Source organism: Lithobates pipiens, unplaced genomic scaffold (genome assembly GCF_037356315.1).
Source record: "Lithobates pipiens isolate NorthernLeopardFrog02 unplaced genomic scaffold, aLitPip1_a1.2 Scaffold_27, whole genome shotgun sequence".
Lineage (NCBI taxonomy): Eukaryota > Metazoa > Chordata > Amphibia > Anura > Ranidae > Lithobates > Lithobates pipiens.
The window spans coordinates 4,523,401-4,542,463 of NW_027507788.1; the positions used below are offsets into that span (position 1 = coordinate 4,523,401).

The 19,063-nt window shown below is 47.2% G+C and overlaps 1 protein-coding gene across 5 annotated transcripts; it reads left to right on the top strand.

Annotated features, from left to right (window-relative positions):
- The first annotated feature begins 3,663 nt into the window (after positions 1 to 3,663).
- Positions 3,664 to 18,052, top strand: LOC143933426 (phospholipase A2-like). 5 transcript variants are annotated; one of them, XM_077456320.1, is made up of 5 exons: positions 3,664 to 7,066; positions 9,132 to 9,204; positions 12,244 to 12,391; positions 14,704 to 14,810; positions 17,814 to 18,052. In XM_077456320.1, the coding sequence occupies exons 2-5, from the start codon at positions 9,171 to 9,173 to the stop codon at positions 17,987 to 17,989; spliced, it is 465 nt and encodes a 154-aa protein (XP_077312446.1). In that variant the 5' UTR covers positions 3,664 to 7,066; positions 9,132 to 9,170; the 3' UTR covers positions 17,990 to 18,052. The 5 variants fall into 5 exon arrangements, with proteins under 5 accessions (XP_077312446.1, XP_077312447.1, XP_077312444.1 ...); XM_077456321.1 differs by having other exon boundaries at positions 3,665 to 6,957; XM_077456318.1 differs by having other exon boundaries at positions 3,666 to 7,001; positions 9,106 to 9,204.
- Positions 18,053 to 19,063: the final 1,011 nt, after the last annotated feature.

Here is a 19,063-nt window from a genome sequence, read left to right on the forward strand (position 1 = left end):
GAAGTGCATGCATTGGGTCTGATCTGGGCATATGAAGTGCATGCATTGGGTCTGATCTGGGCATATGAAGTGCATGCATTGGGTCTGATCTGGGCATATGAAGTGCATGCATTGGGTCTGATCTGGGCATATGACGTGCATGCATTGGGTCTGATCTGGGCATATGACGTGCATGCATTGGGGCTGATCTGGGCATATGACGTGCATGCATTGGGGCTGATCTGGGCATATGAAGTGCATGCATTGGGTCTGATCAGGGCATATGAAGTGCATGCATTGGGTCTGATCAGGGCATATGATGTGCATGCATTTGGGCTGATCTGGGCATATGAAGTGCATGCATTGGGGCTGATCTGGGCATATGAAGTGAATGCATTGGGGCTGATCAGACCCAATGCATGCACTTCATATGCCCAGATCAGCCCCAATGCATGTACATCATATGTCCAGATCAGACCCAATGCATGCATTTGGGGCAGATCTAGCCATATGAAGTGCATGCATTGGGTCTGATCTGGGCATATGACATGCATGCATTGGGTCTGATCTCGGCATATGAAGTGCATGCATTGGGTCTGATCTGGGCATATGAAGTGCATGCATTGGGTCTGATCTGGGCATATGAAGTGCATGCATTGGGGCTGATCTGGGCATATGAAGTGCATGCATTGGGTCTGATCTGGGCATATGAAGTGCATGCATTGGGTCTGATCTGGGCATATGAAGTGCATGCATTGGGGCTGATCTGGGCATATGAAGTGCATGCATTGGGTCTGATCTGGGCATATGACGTGCATGCATTGGGGCTGATCTGGGCATATGACGTGCATGCATTGGGGCTGATCTGGGCATATGAAGTACATGCATTGGGGCTGATCTGGGCATATGAAGTGCATGCATTGGGGCTGAAATAGGCATATGAAGTGCATGCATTGGGGCTGATCTGGGCATATGACGTGCATGCATTGGGGCTGGTCTAGGCATATGAAGTGCATGCATTGGGGCTGATCTGGGCATATGAAGTGCATGCATTGGGGCTGATCTAGGCATATGAAGTGCATGCATTGGGGCTGATCTAGGTATATGAAATGCATGCATTGGGACTGATCTAGGCATATGAAGTGCATGCATTGGGTCTAATCTGGGCATATGAAGTGCATGCTTTGGGTCTGATCTGAGCATATGACGTGCATGCATTGGGGCTGAAATAGGCATATGAAGTGCATGCATTGGGGCTGATCTGGGCATATGACGTGCATGCATTGGGGCTGATCTAGGCATATGAAGTGCATGCATTGGGGCTGATCTGGGCATATGAAGTGCATGCATTGGGGCTGATCTAGGCATATGAAGTGCATGCATTGGGGCTGATCTAGGTATATGAAATGCATGCATTGGGACTGATCTAGGCATATGAAGTGCATGCATTGGGGCTGATCAGACCCAATGCATGCACTTCATATGCCCAGATCAGCCCCAATGCATGTACATCATATGCCCAGATCAGACCAAATGCATGCATTTGGGGCAGATCTAGCCATATGAAGTGCATGCATTGGGTCTGATCTGGGCATATGACGTGCATGCATTGGGGCTGATCTGAGCATATGAAGTGCATGCATTGGGGCTGATCTGGGCATATGAAGTGCATGCATTGGGGCTGATCTGGGCATATGAAGTGCATGCATTGGGGCTGATCTGGGCATATGAAGTGCATGCATTGGGTCTGATCTGGGCATATGAAGTGCATGCATTGGGTCTGATCTGGGCATATGACGTGCATGCATTGGGTCTGATCTGGGCATATGACGTGCATGCATTGGGGCTGATCTGGGCATATGACGTGCATGCATTGGGGCTGATCTGGGCATATGAAGTGCATGCATTGGGTCTGATCAGGGCATATGAAGTGCATGCATTGGGTCTGATCAGGGCATATGATGTGCATGCATTTGGGCTGATCTGGGCATATGAAGTGCATGCATTGGGGCTGATCTGGGCATATGAAGTGAATGCATTGGGGCTGATCAGACCCAATGCATGCACTTCATATGCCCAGATCAGCCCCAATGCATGTACATCATATGTCCAGATCAGACCCAATGCATGCATTTGGGGCAGATCTAGCCATATGAAGTGCATGCATTGGGTCTGATCTGGGCATATGACATGCATGCATTGGGTCTGATCTCGGCATATGAAGTGCATGCATTGGGTCTGATCTGGGCATATGAAGTGCATGCATTGGGTCTGATCTGGGCATATGAAGTGCATGCATTGGGGCTGATCTGGGCATATGAAGTGCATGCATTGGGTCTGATCTGGGCATATGAAGTGCATGCATTGGGTCTGATCTGGGCATATGAAGTGCATGCATTGGGGCTGATCTGGGCATATGAAGTGCATGCATTGGGTCTGATCTGGGCATATGACGTGCATGCATTGGGGCTGATCTGGGCATATGACGTGCATGCATTGGGGCTGATCTGGGCATATGAAGTGCATGCATTGGGGCTTATCTGGGCATATGAAGTGCATGCATTGGGGCTGATGGTTCATGCATTGGGACCGATTCGAGGTCAGTGCGACATAAAATATTGCAACAATCGCCATTTTATTCCCTAGGGTCTCTGCTAAAAGTATATATAATAAATGTTTGGGGGGTTCTAAGTCATTTTCTAGCAAAAAAATACAGATTTAAACTTCTAAACAAAACGTTCCAGAAACGGCCAGGTCAGCAAGTAGTTAAACTCATGAAATATTCTATAACTTGGCATTAACAGAAAATCTATGAGTGCAAACATTACCAACAACGTGTGCCACCTCTGAGATACATTGCTTCCAGCATGCACTGAGGACTACAGAACCCCTCCCACCCAGGTTATGGAGAGGAGCAGAGGGGGGGGGGGGGATAATGGGGGGAATTGAATATCCAATGACTGGGAAGCTCTCATATAGGACATTTTTCCTCTTGGACTTGCAAGGATGTGGATGGGCGCTTGGCACGCAGAGGGTTTTCGGAGAGAGTTAATGATCCAGGAAATACCTGACTGCCCTGCAGAACAAACAGCGATGCAGGATGTGAGTACCCATGAACGCGGATCCAGGCTGTGCCCGCCTCTTATTGGGGTCATCGCCACCCCCCGCCTTCACCCCGTGCGATCAATAAGCCTCTTCTTCATTTCCTTCATCTCTGTTCGCTTTGCAGCATCCAGGACCAGTGCTGGGACAAGACCTATACCACCCAAGGCCAAAGCGCGCCTGATTTCTTCATTTCTGTGAAAGCTCCCTGTGGGGGGGGGGGGGTCTATTTATAAAAACATTCTCTGTGGGAAGGGCTCGGCATTCACACAGCCATCATGAACAATCACTGGATTGTGTCTAATATGTTTATTTCTAATGATTTTCAGCTCCACCTAGTGGCCATAATGCAGTATTTTCATAAAATACTTTAATCAGGAAAGTTCTGTATTATGTCCACTAGATGGAGCTGATAAGCATAAGAAATAAACGTATTAGAAACAATACGGTGATTCTTTGTGATGGCTGTGAAATTCTTCAAAGCATTCGCACAGCCATTTTTTTTTTTTTTTTTTTTATAGTTGGCCCTCCATGTGTCAAATCTATCTCAAGTTGTGGGGGGGGGGGGCACATCTGTGGATATGCTTACCTATTTCACACCCTAAGCAAGACTAACACTCCCCCCTAGGCAGACTCACTGGTTTGCAGATACATCTCCGCCTCCCCCGCTGTGCTCACCACTAACCTTATGGCCTACACCTCCTCCGCCCCCCCCAGCTGTGCCTCATGGCAGGTGCCTCCTTCTCTGACCTAATGCCCTTTGCCTCCTCTCCCTCCCCAGCTGTGCCTCATGCCTGGCGCCTCCTCCGCCTCCCCAGCTGTGCCTCATGCCCAGTGCCTCCTCCGCCTCCCCAGCTGTGTCTCATGCCCGGCACCTCCTCTGCCTTCCCAGCTGTGCCTCATGCCCGGCACCTCCTCCGCCTCCCCAGCTGTGCCTCATGCCCAGCACTTCCTCCGCCTTCCCAGCTGTGCCTCGTGCCCAGCACTTCCTCCGCCTTCCCAGCTGTGCCTCGTGCCCAGTACCTCCTACGCCTTCCCAGCCGTGCCTCATGCCCAGCGCCTCCTCCGCCTCCCCAGCTCTGCCTCATGCCCCGCGCCTCCTCCGCCTCCCCAGCTCTGCCTCATGCCCCACGCCTCCTTCGCCTTCCCAGCTGTGCCTTATGGCCGGCGCCTCCTCCGCCTCCCCAGCTGTGCCTTATGGCCGGCGCCTCCTCTGCCTCTCCAGCTGTGCCTCAAGTCCGGCTATGCCAGGTTCTGTGGCACTGGGGTATCGTCACCTTTAGGGCTTGTTTACACTCGGCGGATCGCTTTTCAGCAGGCGGCGGAGCAGCGGCTGCCCGGCACTCAGGAGGCGATTCTGCTGCCTCTTTTAATTTTCCAGCTGAATGGAAGTTTTGTTTCACAAAAGATTTATTTAGTTATAAGATTACCTGCAGAGAGCATTCGTGTAAGACACGAGTACACAAATCCGTGCGAGAAAAGGTCAGCGTGACGAGCGAATTAGGAGACCGAGGGCCGCTTCGCAAAACAATTTCCGCGTTTCCGATGCATTTCTGCTTGTTTTCGATGCGTTCTGGTGCCTTTTTTTTATCACATTTGTGATGAGATCCATTGTATTTTTTCCCCTTCTTTTTTTTTTCATCTCATTTGAAGACGTGTGCATTCTGCAGCGTATTTTTTGAAGCATTTTTCCCCGTTCCAAACCCACCTCAACTCAGGAAGATTTACCCCCCACCACACCCCTTCATGACCATCCTATTTTTTGGTATTCAGAACTGCGTTACTTTAACTGGTAATTGTGCCGTCATGCAACACTGAACCCGAGCGAAACTTAAATCATTTTTTTTTTTTCACACAAATAGTATTTTTTTACTTTCTGCTATAAAACATTTCCAATAAAAAAAAAATGTAAAAAAAAAATTTGGGCCAACTTGTATTCTGCTACATGGACTTCCCATGGGTTATGAGTTAGATTAATGTTTAGGACTAGGGATGATGTGCCGAACATCCCCCCCCACCCCCGGTTCGGTTCGCACCAGAACCTTTAAACGGACCTAAAATTCGTACAAACTTTAGAACCCTATTAAAGTCTATGGGACTCGAACGTTCAAAATCAAAAGTGCTAATTTTAAAGGCTAATATGCAAGATATGCAACAGAACAACACCAGCAATAATGGGGTATCTTCAGGTGTATACTGTGCTGGAGGCACACAACACACACTTAGATGCCTGTATTAGAGAACACCAGCAATAAAGGGTAGATACAGGTTTATACTGTGCTGGAGGCACACAACACCCACTTTAACTCCTGGAGATGCCTGTATTAGAGAACACCAGCAATAAAGGGTAGATACAGGTGTATACTGTGCTGGAGGCACACAACACCCACTAACTCTTGCAGATGCCTGTATTATAGAACACCATCAATAAAGGGTAGATACAGGTGTATACTGTGCTGGAGGCACACAACACCCACTAACTCCTGCAGATGCCTGTATTATAGAACACTAGAAATAAAGGGTAGATACAGGTTTATACTGTGCTGGAGGCACACAACACCCACTTTAACTCCTGGAGATGCCTGTATTAGAGAACACCAGCAATAAAGGGTAGATACAGGTGTATACTGTGCTGGAGGCACACAACACCCACTAACTCTTGCAGATGCCTGTATTATAGAACACCATCAATAAAGGGTAGATACAGGTGTATACTGTGCTGGAGGCACACAACACCCACTAACTCCTGCAGATGCCTGTATTATAGAACACTAGAAATAAAGGGTAGATACAGGTTTATACTGTGCTGGAGGCACACAACACCCACTACCTCCTGCAGATGCCTGTATTAGAGAACACCAGCAATAAAGGGTAGATACAGGTGTATACTGTGCTGGAGGCACACAACACCCACTAACTCCTGCAGATGCCTGTATTAGAGAACACCAGCAAAAAAGGGTAGATACAGGTGTATACTGTGCTGGAGGCACACAACACCCACTTTAACTTTAAGATGCCTGAGAAAAGAACACACTGTCCCTGCCTATCTTGCTCTTTCCCTGCACGCCGGAACACACTACACAAGGCCGCCGCGCTGGCAGCCTTATATAGTGTGGGGCGTGTACTAAACCCCCTGAGCTATAATTGGCCAATTATGGCTCTCCTCGCTGCCGGCGCTGTGATTGGCCAAGCATGCGGGGTCACAGCGCATGCTTGGCCAATCATGAGCCAGCAATGCACTGCAATGGCGTAGTGCATTGTGGGCCGTTCGTGCCACACGAATTTGGTGCGAACGGTCCACAAAGTTCTGAATTCGCCAAACAGACGAACGGCCGATGTTCGAGGCGAACATCGAGCTCATCCCTATTTAGGACCAACTGAAGGAAGTTATAAACTCATATGTAGCCTTGGGGCCACCACATGTGGAGTAGAGGGTACCAGGCTCATTACAGCCCTCGGGTGGAGGTGCCATTAGGGCCAGATTTGGATCACGTACCAAAACAAGAACTAATTTCCATGTGTTTTTCTGGGCTAAAATATAAAGTGAGTATTTGAGGGTAGCCAACCATATTTTGTTCCAATCTGCTGTAATTGAGGTTTTGGGAATGGGAAAATCACACTGCCCTGGTCCGCACAGCACACAATCTTATTCGCTGATTCGCTTTGATTGTTGATTTGCCAATTCATCTCATTCTCAACATATGTTCACAGCAGATTGGTGAACATGTCTGCGCTCCGATCTGCCGGACATCGGGGATGGGACAGACAGAGTCTAGCAGGAAAGGAACGTTTTGACATTTAGAGAGGCTCCACCCGGCTGGTAGTATTGGCAGCGTTCCCCAGACTGTGCGAGAGACGAGCAGGATCCGTGGACAGGTGAGCCCAACCTTCACCCAAATCCTACTGCTGATCTCCATCAGGTAAGGAGCTAACAAAGGCAGTGGCGATGTACACCGATCAGCCATAAGATTCTGACCACTGACAGGTAAAGTAAACATTGATTATCTGGTTACAATGCCATCTGTAAGTGGGGGGGGGGGGGGATATATTAGGCAGCAAGTGAACATGTCATCCCTGAAGTTGATGTGTTGAAAGCAGAATAAATGGACAAGTGTAAGGATTTGAGGGACTCTGACGAGGACCAAGTTGTTATGTCTAGACCAGGGGGTCTCCAAACTTTGATGGAGGTGGAGAGGGAAGGCTCATTGATGGAGGTGGGGAGGGAAGGCTCATTGATGCTGGTGGGGGAGGGAAGGCTCATTGACGGAGGTGGGGAGGGAAGACTCATTGATGGAGGTGGAGAGGGAAGGCTCATTGATGGAGGTGGAGAGGGAAGGCTCATTGATGGAGGTGGAGAGGGAAGGCTCATTGATGGAGGTGGGGAGGGAAGGCTCATTGATGGAGGTGGGGAGGGAAGGCTCATTGATGGAGGTGAGGAGGGAAGGCTCATTGATGGAGGTGGAGAGGGAAGGCTCATTGATGGAGGTGGAGAGGGAAGGCTCATTGATGGAGGTGGGGGAGGGAAGACTCATTGACGGAGGTGGGGAGGGAAGGCTCATTGACGGAGGTGGGGAGGAAGGCTCATTGATGGAGGTGGGGGAGGGAAGGCTCACTGGTGGAGGTGGAGGGGAAGGCTCACTGATGGAGGTGGAGGGGAAGACTCATTGATGGAGGTGGAGGGGAAGGCTCATTGATGGAGGTGGGGGGAGGGAAGGCTCATTGATGGAGGTGGGGGGAGGGAAGGCTCATTGATGGAGGTGGGGGGAGGGAAGGCTCATTGATGGAGGTGGAGGGGAAGGCTCATTGATGGAGGTGGGGGGAGGGAAGGCTCATTGATGGAGGTGGGGAGGGAAGGCTCATTGATGGAGGTGGGGAGGGAAGGCTCATTGATGGAGGTGGGGAGGGAAGGCTCATTGATGGGGGTGGGGAGGGAAGGCTCATTGATGGGAGTGGGGAGGGAAGGCTCATTGATGGGAGTGGGGAGGGAAGGCTCATTGATGGAGGTGGGGAGGGAAGGCCCATTGATGGAGGTGGAGGGGAAGGCTCATTGATGGAGGTGGAGGGGAAGGCTCATTGATGGAGGTGGGGAGGGAAGGCTCATTGATGGAGGTGGGGGAGGGAAGGCTCATTGATGGAGGTGGGGAGGGAAGGCTCATTGATGGAGGTGGGGAGGGAAGGTTCATTGATGGAGGTGGGGAAGGGAAGGTTCATTGATGGAGGCGGGAAAGGAAGGCTCATTGATGGAGGTGGGGAGGGAAGGCTCATTGATGGAGGTGGAGGGGAAGGCTCATTGATGAAGGTGGGGAGGGAAGGCTCATTGATGGAGGTGGGGAGGGAAGGCTCATTGATGGAGGTGGGGAGGGAAGGCTCATTGATGGAGGTGGGGGAGGGAAGACTCATTGATGGAGGCGATAGGGAGGCTCATTGATGGAGGTGGGGGGAGAGCTACTGGAGCTCATATTGTTGGTGAAAGGAATGCTGGCTGCAATAGAAAGGTGTCAGAACAGAGCATCGCAGTTGGTTGTGTATGGGACTGGTCAGGGTGCCCGTGCTGACCCGTGTCCACAGGCAAAAGCGCATACAATAGGCACGTGAGCATCAGAACTGGAGCGTGCAGCAATGGAAAAAGGTGGCCTGGTCTGGTTCCAGAATGGTTTGAGGAACACAACATTGAGTTTGAGGTGTTGACTTGGCCTCCAATTTCTCTAGATCTCCATTTAATTGAGCATCTGTGGGACGTGGGGGAAAAAAAAAAACAAGTCTGATCCATGGAGGCCCCACCTCCCAACTTACAGGATCTGCTACTGATGGCTTGGTGCCAGATACCACAGCGTACCTTCACATGGAGTCCACACCTCGACGAGTCAGGGCTGTTTTGGTGGCAAAGGGGGGGACCTAACCAATATTAGGTGGGTGGTTATGAAGTTATGGCTGATCTATGTACTTTCTTAAAGTATCGTAGTCTGTGTTTTATTAACACTCCCGTGGTGGAGACATAAATACATTTTTGTTACAAACCCCCAGGACAGATTTTCTTTATTGTCCTGCAGAAAAAATTCCTGAGGTTTTACGCTGTTGCAGCCAGACCCATGACGACGTCTCTGGTGACCCTCCTTGGCTTGGGTGAGCGATAGCGTTTTTTTAATTCAGTTATCCTCCGTATCAAACTTTGCAGAGAGAATAACACAAAAACGACAAAATCCTAAAAATCGCAAGAATTGTATTCAACGCGTAATAAAAATATATCATGGCCGATCAAAGTTTCTAGCATTATTGTTACAAAAACTTACAGAAAATATATCTCTACTCTCTCCACCTATTACATCAATTACAAACGGTTCTTGCTTTTGCATGACATTGGCCATGTGGAGCGGCCCGGCGCATTTCAACAACTTGTCTTCTTCAGGGGGTAAACGTGGTACATAGATAATACAGGGACCGAGTGAAACATCAGACATATGGATTAAAAACGGATTTATAAAATATCATCAGTCTATATTTTCAACCCGCTTCTCTCTGCCCTTGTGTTATATACGTAACACCCCAGAAGAAGTGGGTTGAAATGTGTCAGTGGGCTCCATATGTGTAATGTCATTCAAAGGTGAGATCTATTTCTAATTGATGTAATATGTAGAGAGAGTAGAGGTATAATTTCCACATTACATCAATTACACACAATTCTTGCCTTTGAATGACACTAAACATATGGAGCCATACAACGCATTTCGACAAGCTGTTTTCCTCAGGGGTAAATGTGGTACATATATAATACAAGGACCAAAGTAAACATCAGCCATGTGGATTAAAAATATAGACTGATGATATTTCATCATTCTATATTTTAAATCCATATGGTTGTTTCCCTCTGTCCCTGTATTATATATGTACCACATTTACCCCTGAAGAAGACAGTTGAAACACATAGGGTCGCTATATATGTATAATGTCATTTAAAAGCAATATCTGTTTTTAATTGTGTAATATATGGAGAGAGTAGAAGTATATTTTCCATATTACATCAATTACAGACAGATCTTGCTTTCGAATGACATTAGACATGTGGAGCCACCTGACACGTTTCAACAAGTTGTTTTCTTCAGGGTAAATGTGGTACATCTATAATACAAGGACCGAGGGAAACATCAGCCATGTTGATTAAAAATATAGATTGATGATATCTTATCAAGCTATATTTTTATTCCATATGGCTGAGGTTTCCCTTACTCCCTGTATTATACATGTACCACATTTACCCCTGAAGAAGACTTTGCATTTATGTAGACCGTGTCCGGTCGCTCTACATGAATACTATCATTCAAAATCAAAATCTGTTTGCAATTGAAGTAATATGTGGAGAGAGCAGAGGTATAATTTCCAAAAAGCATCAATTACAAACAGATCTTGCCTTTGAATGACATTAAACACATGGAGCTATCCAACGCATTTCAACAAGCTGTCTTCTTCAGGGTTTAATGTGGTACATATATCATACAGGGAGCAAGGGAAACATCAGACATGTTGTTTTAAAATTCTGATTGATGATATTTTATCAAACATTTTTAATCCATATGGCTGATGTTTCCCTTGGTCCCTGTATATATATATATATATATATATATATATATATATATATATATATATATATATATATACACACACACACACACACACACACACACACACTTATCCCTGAAGAAGACCGTCATTCAAAAGCAATATCTGTTTGTAATTGATGAAAGATGTAGGAGAGAAAAGAGATATTTTCCATATTACGTCAATTACAAACAGATCTTTCTTTTGCGTGGCATTACACATCAGGAGCTTACCAACGCATTTCAACTGTCTTCTTCAGGGGGAAATGTGGTACATACGTAATACAGGGGCCAAGGGAAACATCAGCCATATGGATTAAAGATACAGATTGCTAAAACATATCATCCATCTATATTTTTAACCCACATGGCTGAGGTTTCCCTCGGTCCCTGTATTATATATGTACCTCATTAACCCCCGAAGGAGACAACTTGTTGAAATGCGTCAAATGGTTACACATGTGTAACATCATTGAAAAGCAAGATCTGTGTGTAATTGATGGTAGTATGTGGAGAGAGTAGAGGTATTTTTTCCATATCAGATCAATTAGAAACAGGTCTTGCTATGGAATGACATTACACATGTGGAGCCATCCGAAGCGCTTCAACTGTCTTCTTCAGGGGTAAATGTGTTACATATGTAATATAGGGACGGAGGGAAACATCAGCCATATGGGTTAAAAATATAGACGGATGATATTTGATCATTCTATATTTTTAACCCATTTGGCTGACGTTTCTCCCATTCCCTATATATGTCCCACATTTACCCCTAAAGAAGACAGTTTGTTGAAACACGCAGTGTCGATCCACATGAATAATATCATTCAAAAGCAATATCTGTGTCATGTACCTGGTGGAGGTTGGGTTAAAGATTGGACTTCCCTTACACTTGTTGTCCTGTTTCCCCCTGGGGTTGGTGACCTGGGTATAACAAGGTAGAGTGGCAAGGGTGCCTGTAGGAAATCCGGGTCGGGAGATCATCTTGTAGCAGATGTGGAGCTGAAGGCTTGGCGGCAGGCAAGCTGGCAGATGTAGGATCGCAGATGAGGGATCAGGCGGGCAGAAGTTGGCAACAACTGGACAGCAGAGGTACAGAATCAGGAACCAGGAGAGGGGAGTCAGGGTCCTGGCCAAGGGGGCGAGAAGAGCTGCCCAGCACCGACTGCAACTCTCTAAACTAGCTAAGGTTGACCATAGATGGGTCTTATTTCTTATCAGTAAGAGGGTCGATCAACAAAAATACCACCTACATATGTGAGATGGATGGAGGAATCCTCCCCATTGGACTCTCGTAGTGGGAATTTCTCTGCTGTTAGATTACACTGATCAGGGGCTGCAGCCAGCTGATCGAGAAACATTCTCCAGCAGTCCCGATTGCCAGAAGTCAATTATTATATCAAACTCTGTTGAGCGGGAACGGGCATAGGTGGATCAAAATTCGGGCCAAATTTGGACCCATCTGTAGGCAGCAGGTTCCATCTGTGCTGTGGGGAGGGGAGGTAGAATTGGACCTTAATGTTTATTGGGAACATTGGTGACCCCTCCCCTTTTTTTTTTCTCCATGCAGTGATGTTGGCTCAGACATACGGCGGAATATTTCAGTTTGGTATCATGATAGATAAAGTGGTTCGCAGATCGCCAATATTTTCATACGCATTTTATGGCTGCCACTGCGGTGCCGGAGGGAGCGGGTGGCCTGTGGACAATATTGACTGGTGAGTAAGGCCTTGTGCATTATATATAGTCATATTCGTCTGTCATTGATCCTGTGGATAGGCTGCATTCCCAGTGATGTCATCGCTCTCTAGTGATTGGATAGGCTGCATTCTCAGTGATGTCATCGCTCTCTAGTGATTGGATAGGCTGCATTCTCAGTGATATCACTGCTCTCTAGTGATTGGATAGGCTGCATTCTCAGTGATATCACTGCTCTCTAGTGATTGGATAGGCTGCATTCTCAGTGATGTCACCTCTCTCTAGTGATTGGATAGGCTGCATTCTCAGTGATGTCACCGCTCTCTAGTGAATGGATAGGCTGCATTCTCAGTGATGTCACCGCTCTCTAGTGATTGGATAGGCTGCATTCTCAGTGATGTCACCACTCTCTAGTGATTGGATAGGCTGTATTCTCAGTGATGTCACCACTCTCTAGTGATTGGATAGGCTACATTCTTAGTGATGTCACCGCTCTCTAGTGATTGGATAGGCTGTATTCTCAGTGATGTCACCGCTCTTTGGATAGGCTGCAATCTCAGTGATGTCACCGCTCTCTAGTGAATGGATAGGCTGCATTCTCAGTGATGTCACCACTCTCTAGTGATTGGATAGGCTGCATTCTCAGTGATGTCACCGCTCTCTAGTGATTGGATAGGCTGTATTCTCAGTGATGTCACCGCTCTCTAGTGATTGGATAGGCTGCATTCTCAGTGATGTCACCACTCTCTACTGAATGGATAGGCTGCATTCTCAGTGATGTCACCGCTCTCTACTGAACGGATATGCTGCATTCTCAGTGATGTCACCGCTCTCTAGTGATTGGATAGGCTGCATTCTCAGTGATGTCACCGCTCTCTAGTGATTGGATAGGCTGCATTCTCAGTGATGTCACCACTCTCTACTGAATGGATAGGCTGCATTCTCAGTGATGTCACCGCTCTCTACTGAACGGATATGCTGCATTCTCAGTGATGTCACCGCTCTCTAGTGATTGGATAGGCTGTATTCTCAGTGATGTCACCGCTCTCTAGTGATTGGATAGGCTGCATTCTCAGTGATGTCACCACTCTCTACTGAATGGATAGGCTGCATTCTCAGTGATGTCACCGCTCTCTACTGAACGGATATGCTGCATTCTCAGTGATGTCACCGCTCTCTAGTGATTGGATAGGCTGTATTCTCAGTGATGTCACCGCTCTCTAGTGATTGGATAGGCTGCATTCTCAGTGATGTCACCACTCTCTACTGAATGGATAGGCTGCATTCTCAGTGATGTCACCGCTCTCTACTGAACGGATATGCTGCATTCTCAGTGATGTCACCGCTCTCTAGTGATTGGATAGGCTGCATTCTCAGTGATGTCACCGCTCTCTAGTGATTGGATAGGCTGCATTCTCAGTGATGTCACCACTCTCTACTGAATGGATAGGCTGCATTCTCAGTGATGTCACCGCTCTCTACTGAACGGATATGCTGCATTCTCAGTGATGTCACCGCTCTCTAGTGATTGGATAGGCTGTATTCTCAGTGATGTCACCGCTCTCTAGTGATTGGATAGGCTGCATTCTCAGTGATGTCACCACTCTCTACTGAATGGATAGGCTGCATTCTCAGTGATGTCACCGCTCTCTACTGAACAGATATGCTGCATTCTCAGTGATGTCACCGCTCTCTAGTGATTGGATAGGCTGCATTCTCAGTGATGTTACCACTCTCTAGTGATTGGATAGGCTGTATTCTCAGTGATGTCACCACTCTCTAGTGATTGGATAGGCTAAATTCTTAGTGATGTCACCGCTCTCTAGTGATTGGATAGGCTGTATTCTCAGTGATGTCACCGCTCTTTGGATAGGCTGCAATCTCAGTGATGTCACCGCTCTCTAGTGAATGGATAGGCTGCATTCTCAGTGATGTCACCACTCTCTAGTGATTGGATAGGCTGTACTCTCAGTGATGTCACCGCTCTCTAGTGATTGGATAGGCTGTACTGAGAGTGATGTCACCGCTCTCTAGTGATTGGATAGGCTGCATTCTCAGTGATGTCACCACTCTCTACTGAATGGATAGGCTGCATTCTCAGTGATGTCACCGCTTTCTACTGAACGGATATGCTGCATTCTCAGTGATGTCACCGCTTTCTACTGAACGGATATGCTGCATTCTCAGTAATGTCACCGCTCTCTATTGATTGGATAGGCTGCATTCTCAGTGATGTCACCGCTCTCTATTGATTGGATAGGCTGCATTCTTCCTGTATATACACCTCGCTGTAATGAATTATATACACCTTTCTCTCCGTGTTCCTCTCCAGGTGCTGTCACATCCATGATTGCTGCTTTGATTCCATCTCCAGCAGAAGATGTTACCCACACTGGGTGATCTACAGATACGATTTCATCGATGGAGACATAACATGCTGTAAGTCCAATCACCATCCATAGACAGGATCGTACAATCTGTGTCTTATCCCCCCCCATAGACGGTACAATCTGTGTCTTATCCCCCCCATAGACGGTACAATCTGTGTCTTATCCCCCCCCATAGACGGTACAATCTGTGTCTTATCCCCCCCCCCATAGACGGTACAATCTGTGTCTTATCCCCCCCCATAGACGGTACAATCTGTGTCTTATCCCCCCCCCATAGACGGTACAATCTGTGTCTTATCCCCCTCCATAGACGGTACAATCTGTGTCTTATCCCCCTCCATAGACGGTACAATCTGTGTCTTATCCCCTCCATAGACGGTACAATCTGTGTCTTATCCCCCCATAGATGGTACAATCTGTGTCTTATCCCCTCCATAGATGGTACAATCTGTGTCTTATCCCCTCCATAGATGGTACAATCTGTGTCTTATCCCCTCCATAGATGGTACAATCTGTGTCTTATCCCCCCATAGATGGTACAATCTGTCTTATCCCCTCCATAGACGGTACAATCTGTCTTATCCCCTCCATAGACGGTACAATCTGTCTTATCCCCTCCATAGACGGTACAATCTGTGTCTTATCCCCCCCCATAGACGGTACAATCTGTGTCTTATCCCCCCCATAGACGGTACAATCTGTGTCTTATCCCCCCCATAGACGGTACAATCTGTGTCTTATCCCCCCCATAGACGGTACAATCTGTGTCTTATCCCCCCCATAGACGGTACAATCTGTGTCTTATCCCCCCCATAGACGGTACAATCTGTGTCTTATCCTCCCCCCCCCATAGACGGTACAATCTGTGTCTTATCCCCCCCCATAGACGGTACAATCTGTGTCTTATCCCCCCCCTAGACGGTACAATCTGTGTCTTATCCCCCCCCTAGACGGTACAATCTGTGTCTTATCCCCCCCCATAGACGGTACAATCTGTGTCTTATCCCCCCCCCATAGACGGTACAATCTGTGTCTTATCCCCCCCCCCCCCCCATAGACGGTACAATCTGTGTCTTATCCCCCCCCCCATAGACGGTACAATCTGTGTCTTACCCCCCCCCCATAGACGGTACAATCTGTGTCTTACCCCCCCCCCCCCATAGACGGTACAATCTGTGTCTTATCCCCCCCATAGACGGTACAATCGGCACCAGCTTCCTACATCCATGCCAAGGGCTGTCTGTCTTCTAGAAACATCTTGAATGCTTGAAACACTATTAACATAGGGAAAGCATTTAGACTCCATGTTTCTGATGTTCAAATATTTCATCATAGAGAATTTTTATTATATACAGAGGAATGGCAGAGAGATTTCTGCTACAGATATCCCTATATTACCCTAATGCAGGGGGTCTCCAAATGTTTGAAACAAAGGGGCTAGTTTATGATTAGAAAATCGTTTGTTTTTCAAAAAATTTCCAACATGTCCGATTCCTCAAATTTGAGTGCCGCACGGGAAAAAAAAAAAAAAATAAATAATATAAAAAAAAAAAATAAAAAAAAAAAAATCGGCCGTTACTGCAGCCCCCAATATTGGTGCGCAATTCATACGAAAATTCTTAGATGCGATTTTTGGAAGAAAATTCTTTTGAAATTCGAACCGTGTATTTTTTATTTTTTTATCAGCTGTCAGTTTCTGTTCAGAAGAGGTTTTCTGCAACTAATTTATCCAAAGTTACGAATTATCCAAAATAACGAATGTCGCATCTAAACAAATAGAACGTAATGAAATAATAAAAGAAAAAGTTTTTTTTAATTATTAATTTGTTACGTTAATAATAATAAATTATAAAAAAATAAAAATTTAACGTAACAAATTAATAATTAAAAAAACGTTCCATTTGTTTAGATGCGACATTCATTATTTCAGGTAATTTGGAACTTTGGATACATTTGTATTCATTATGTTCACTAACAGCCAAAATTTGAAAGGAAATTCCAATATCTATAATTTAATAGTTATTATTAGTCATCGTTTCGGATTTTCATTCTTTTGAATTTTTTTTTTTTTTGTTATTTTCGGATTTTCAAATTTACTCAAAATAACGAATTTCGATAACAAATAACCAGAAAAACTGAAAAAACAAAAAAACGAATGAAACGAAAACGAACCCATTTTTTGGCAGTGCAATTGTCTAGTAAATACAGCATTATAGCCACTAGATGGAGCCAATGATCATTAAAAAAAAAAACATACTTGGCGAGATATCGGGAATAGTTGTGATGTGTGTGATGGTGACCATCTGCGATTTGCACAGAAATTTTTTGAAGCATAGACAACATAATTAATAGAAGGATAATAATTCTTTTATAGTTTGCAGCAGATAGTTGAGCAGCCGCCATGACAAAGAACTGATTCAGGCTGGGTTCACACCGCTGCGGGGGGAGAACCGGATGTGATTCGCACAGCAAATCACATCCGATCTCCGTAGCGCTGCGAGTTCAGCCATACAGATAGTATACAGATAGTATGGCTGAACTCGCAGCGGTCCCGCAGCAAACTCGCACGGGACCCTTTTTTGGGTCCGCAACGGAATCGGATCGCATGGGGGTTCACACCATGCGATCCGATTCCTGTGCGAGTCGGCAGATCGCACTGCGATATGCCGACGGATCTGGGGGTGTCATTAACATAACATTGACACCCCCAGCCGTCCGCATAGGGCAGTGTGAACTGCCGGCGGGAGGTATGCGATGCGGGAAAACGCCGCGGATTCGCGGCGTTCCCGCATCGCAGCAATGTGAACCTAGCCTCAATCTGAATGGGATTTCTTTGCTGTAGACCGGGGGGGTGGTAGGCAACCTGGGGGCCCTCCAGCTGTTGTGGAACTACATTTCCCATGAGGCATTGCAAAGCTGTCAATTACATTTACTCCCATCAGAGGCACGATGGGACTTGTAGTTCTGCAACAGCTGGAGGGGCCCCCCCGGGGTTGCCTCCCCCCCTGCTGTAGATGGACTGATCTGACATCCTCTATTTATTTCCCACCAGTGGACAATCAGTTGGACGGATGCGCCAGGCAGGCCTGCGAGTGTGACCGGGAGGCGGCCCTCTGTTTCAAGAGACACGACGCAACGTATTCCCCTTCCAACAACTTCTATTCCAAATCCACGAGATGCGACGAGCTGCAGCCGCCCTGCGACCTCAACCCCCTGACCTGGAACTAGGGCCGAGGGGGGCCCGCCGGTCTCTTTTAGGCAGCCCATCATTAAATCATATGTTGAAACGGCTCTGATAGTTCTGGTGATGTTTTACAAAATAGAACGTTGATGTGGCTACAAAGTGTTTTTTTATGAAATGGAAGGGGAGCTCTCTGTCATGGCCGGTGCTACCACTAGGCAAACTAGGCGCACGGCCACTGCTGTTCCTACGGTTTTCTCTCGCAAGCAAGCAACTACCGTATTTATCGGCGTATAACACGCACTTTTTCCCCCCTTAAAAGCGGGGGAAATCGTGGGTGCGCGTTATACGTCGATCCCCCGAAATTCTGAGCCTCTGGGCAGCTTTCAGGCCGCCATCAGCCATCATCGGCAGCTTTCGGCCATCATCGCCCATTCTCGGCAGCTTTCGGCCGCCTTCGGCTGTTCTTGGCGGCCAAAAGCTGCCGAGAATGGCCGAAGGCGGGCGAAAGCTGCCGAGAATGTCCGAAGGCGGGCGAAAGCTGCCGAGAACTACCGCGCGCCGCCGAGATAAACACTGTATCTCGGCGGCGGCATTTAAAAAAAATAAAAAACAAATACCAAATAAAATAGACAAGGCTGCATAAGGCTGCAATGGTGGACAAGGCTGCATAAGGCTGCAATGGTGGACAAGGCTGCATAAGGCTGCAATGGTGGACAAGGCTGCATAAGGCTGCAATGGTGGACAAGGCTGCATAAGGCTGCAATGGTGGACAAGGCTGCAATGGTGGACAAGGCTGCAATGGTGGACAAGGCTGCAATGGTGGACAAGGCTGCATAAGGCTGCAATGGTGGACAAGGCTGCATAAGGCTGCAATGGTGGACAAGGCTGCATAAGGCTGCAATGGTGGACAAGGCTGCATAAGGCTGCAATGGGGGACAAGGCTGCATAAGGCTGCAATGGGGGACAAGGCTGCATAAGGCTGCAATGGGGGACAAGGCTGCATAAGGCTGCAATGGGGGACAAGGCTGCAATGGGGGACAAGGCTGCATAAGGCTGCAATGGGGGACAAGGCTGCATAAGGCTGCAATGGGGGGGCAAGGCTGCATAAGGCTGCAATG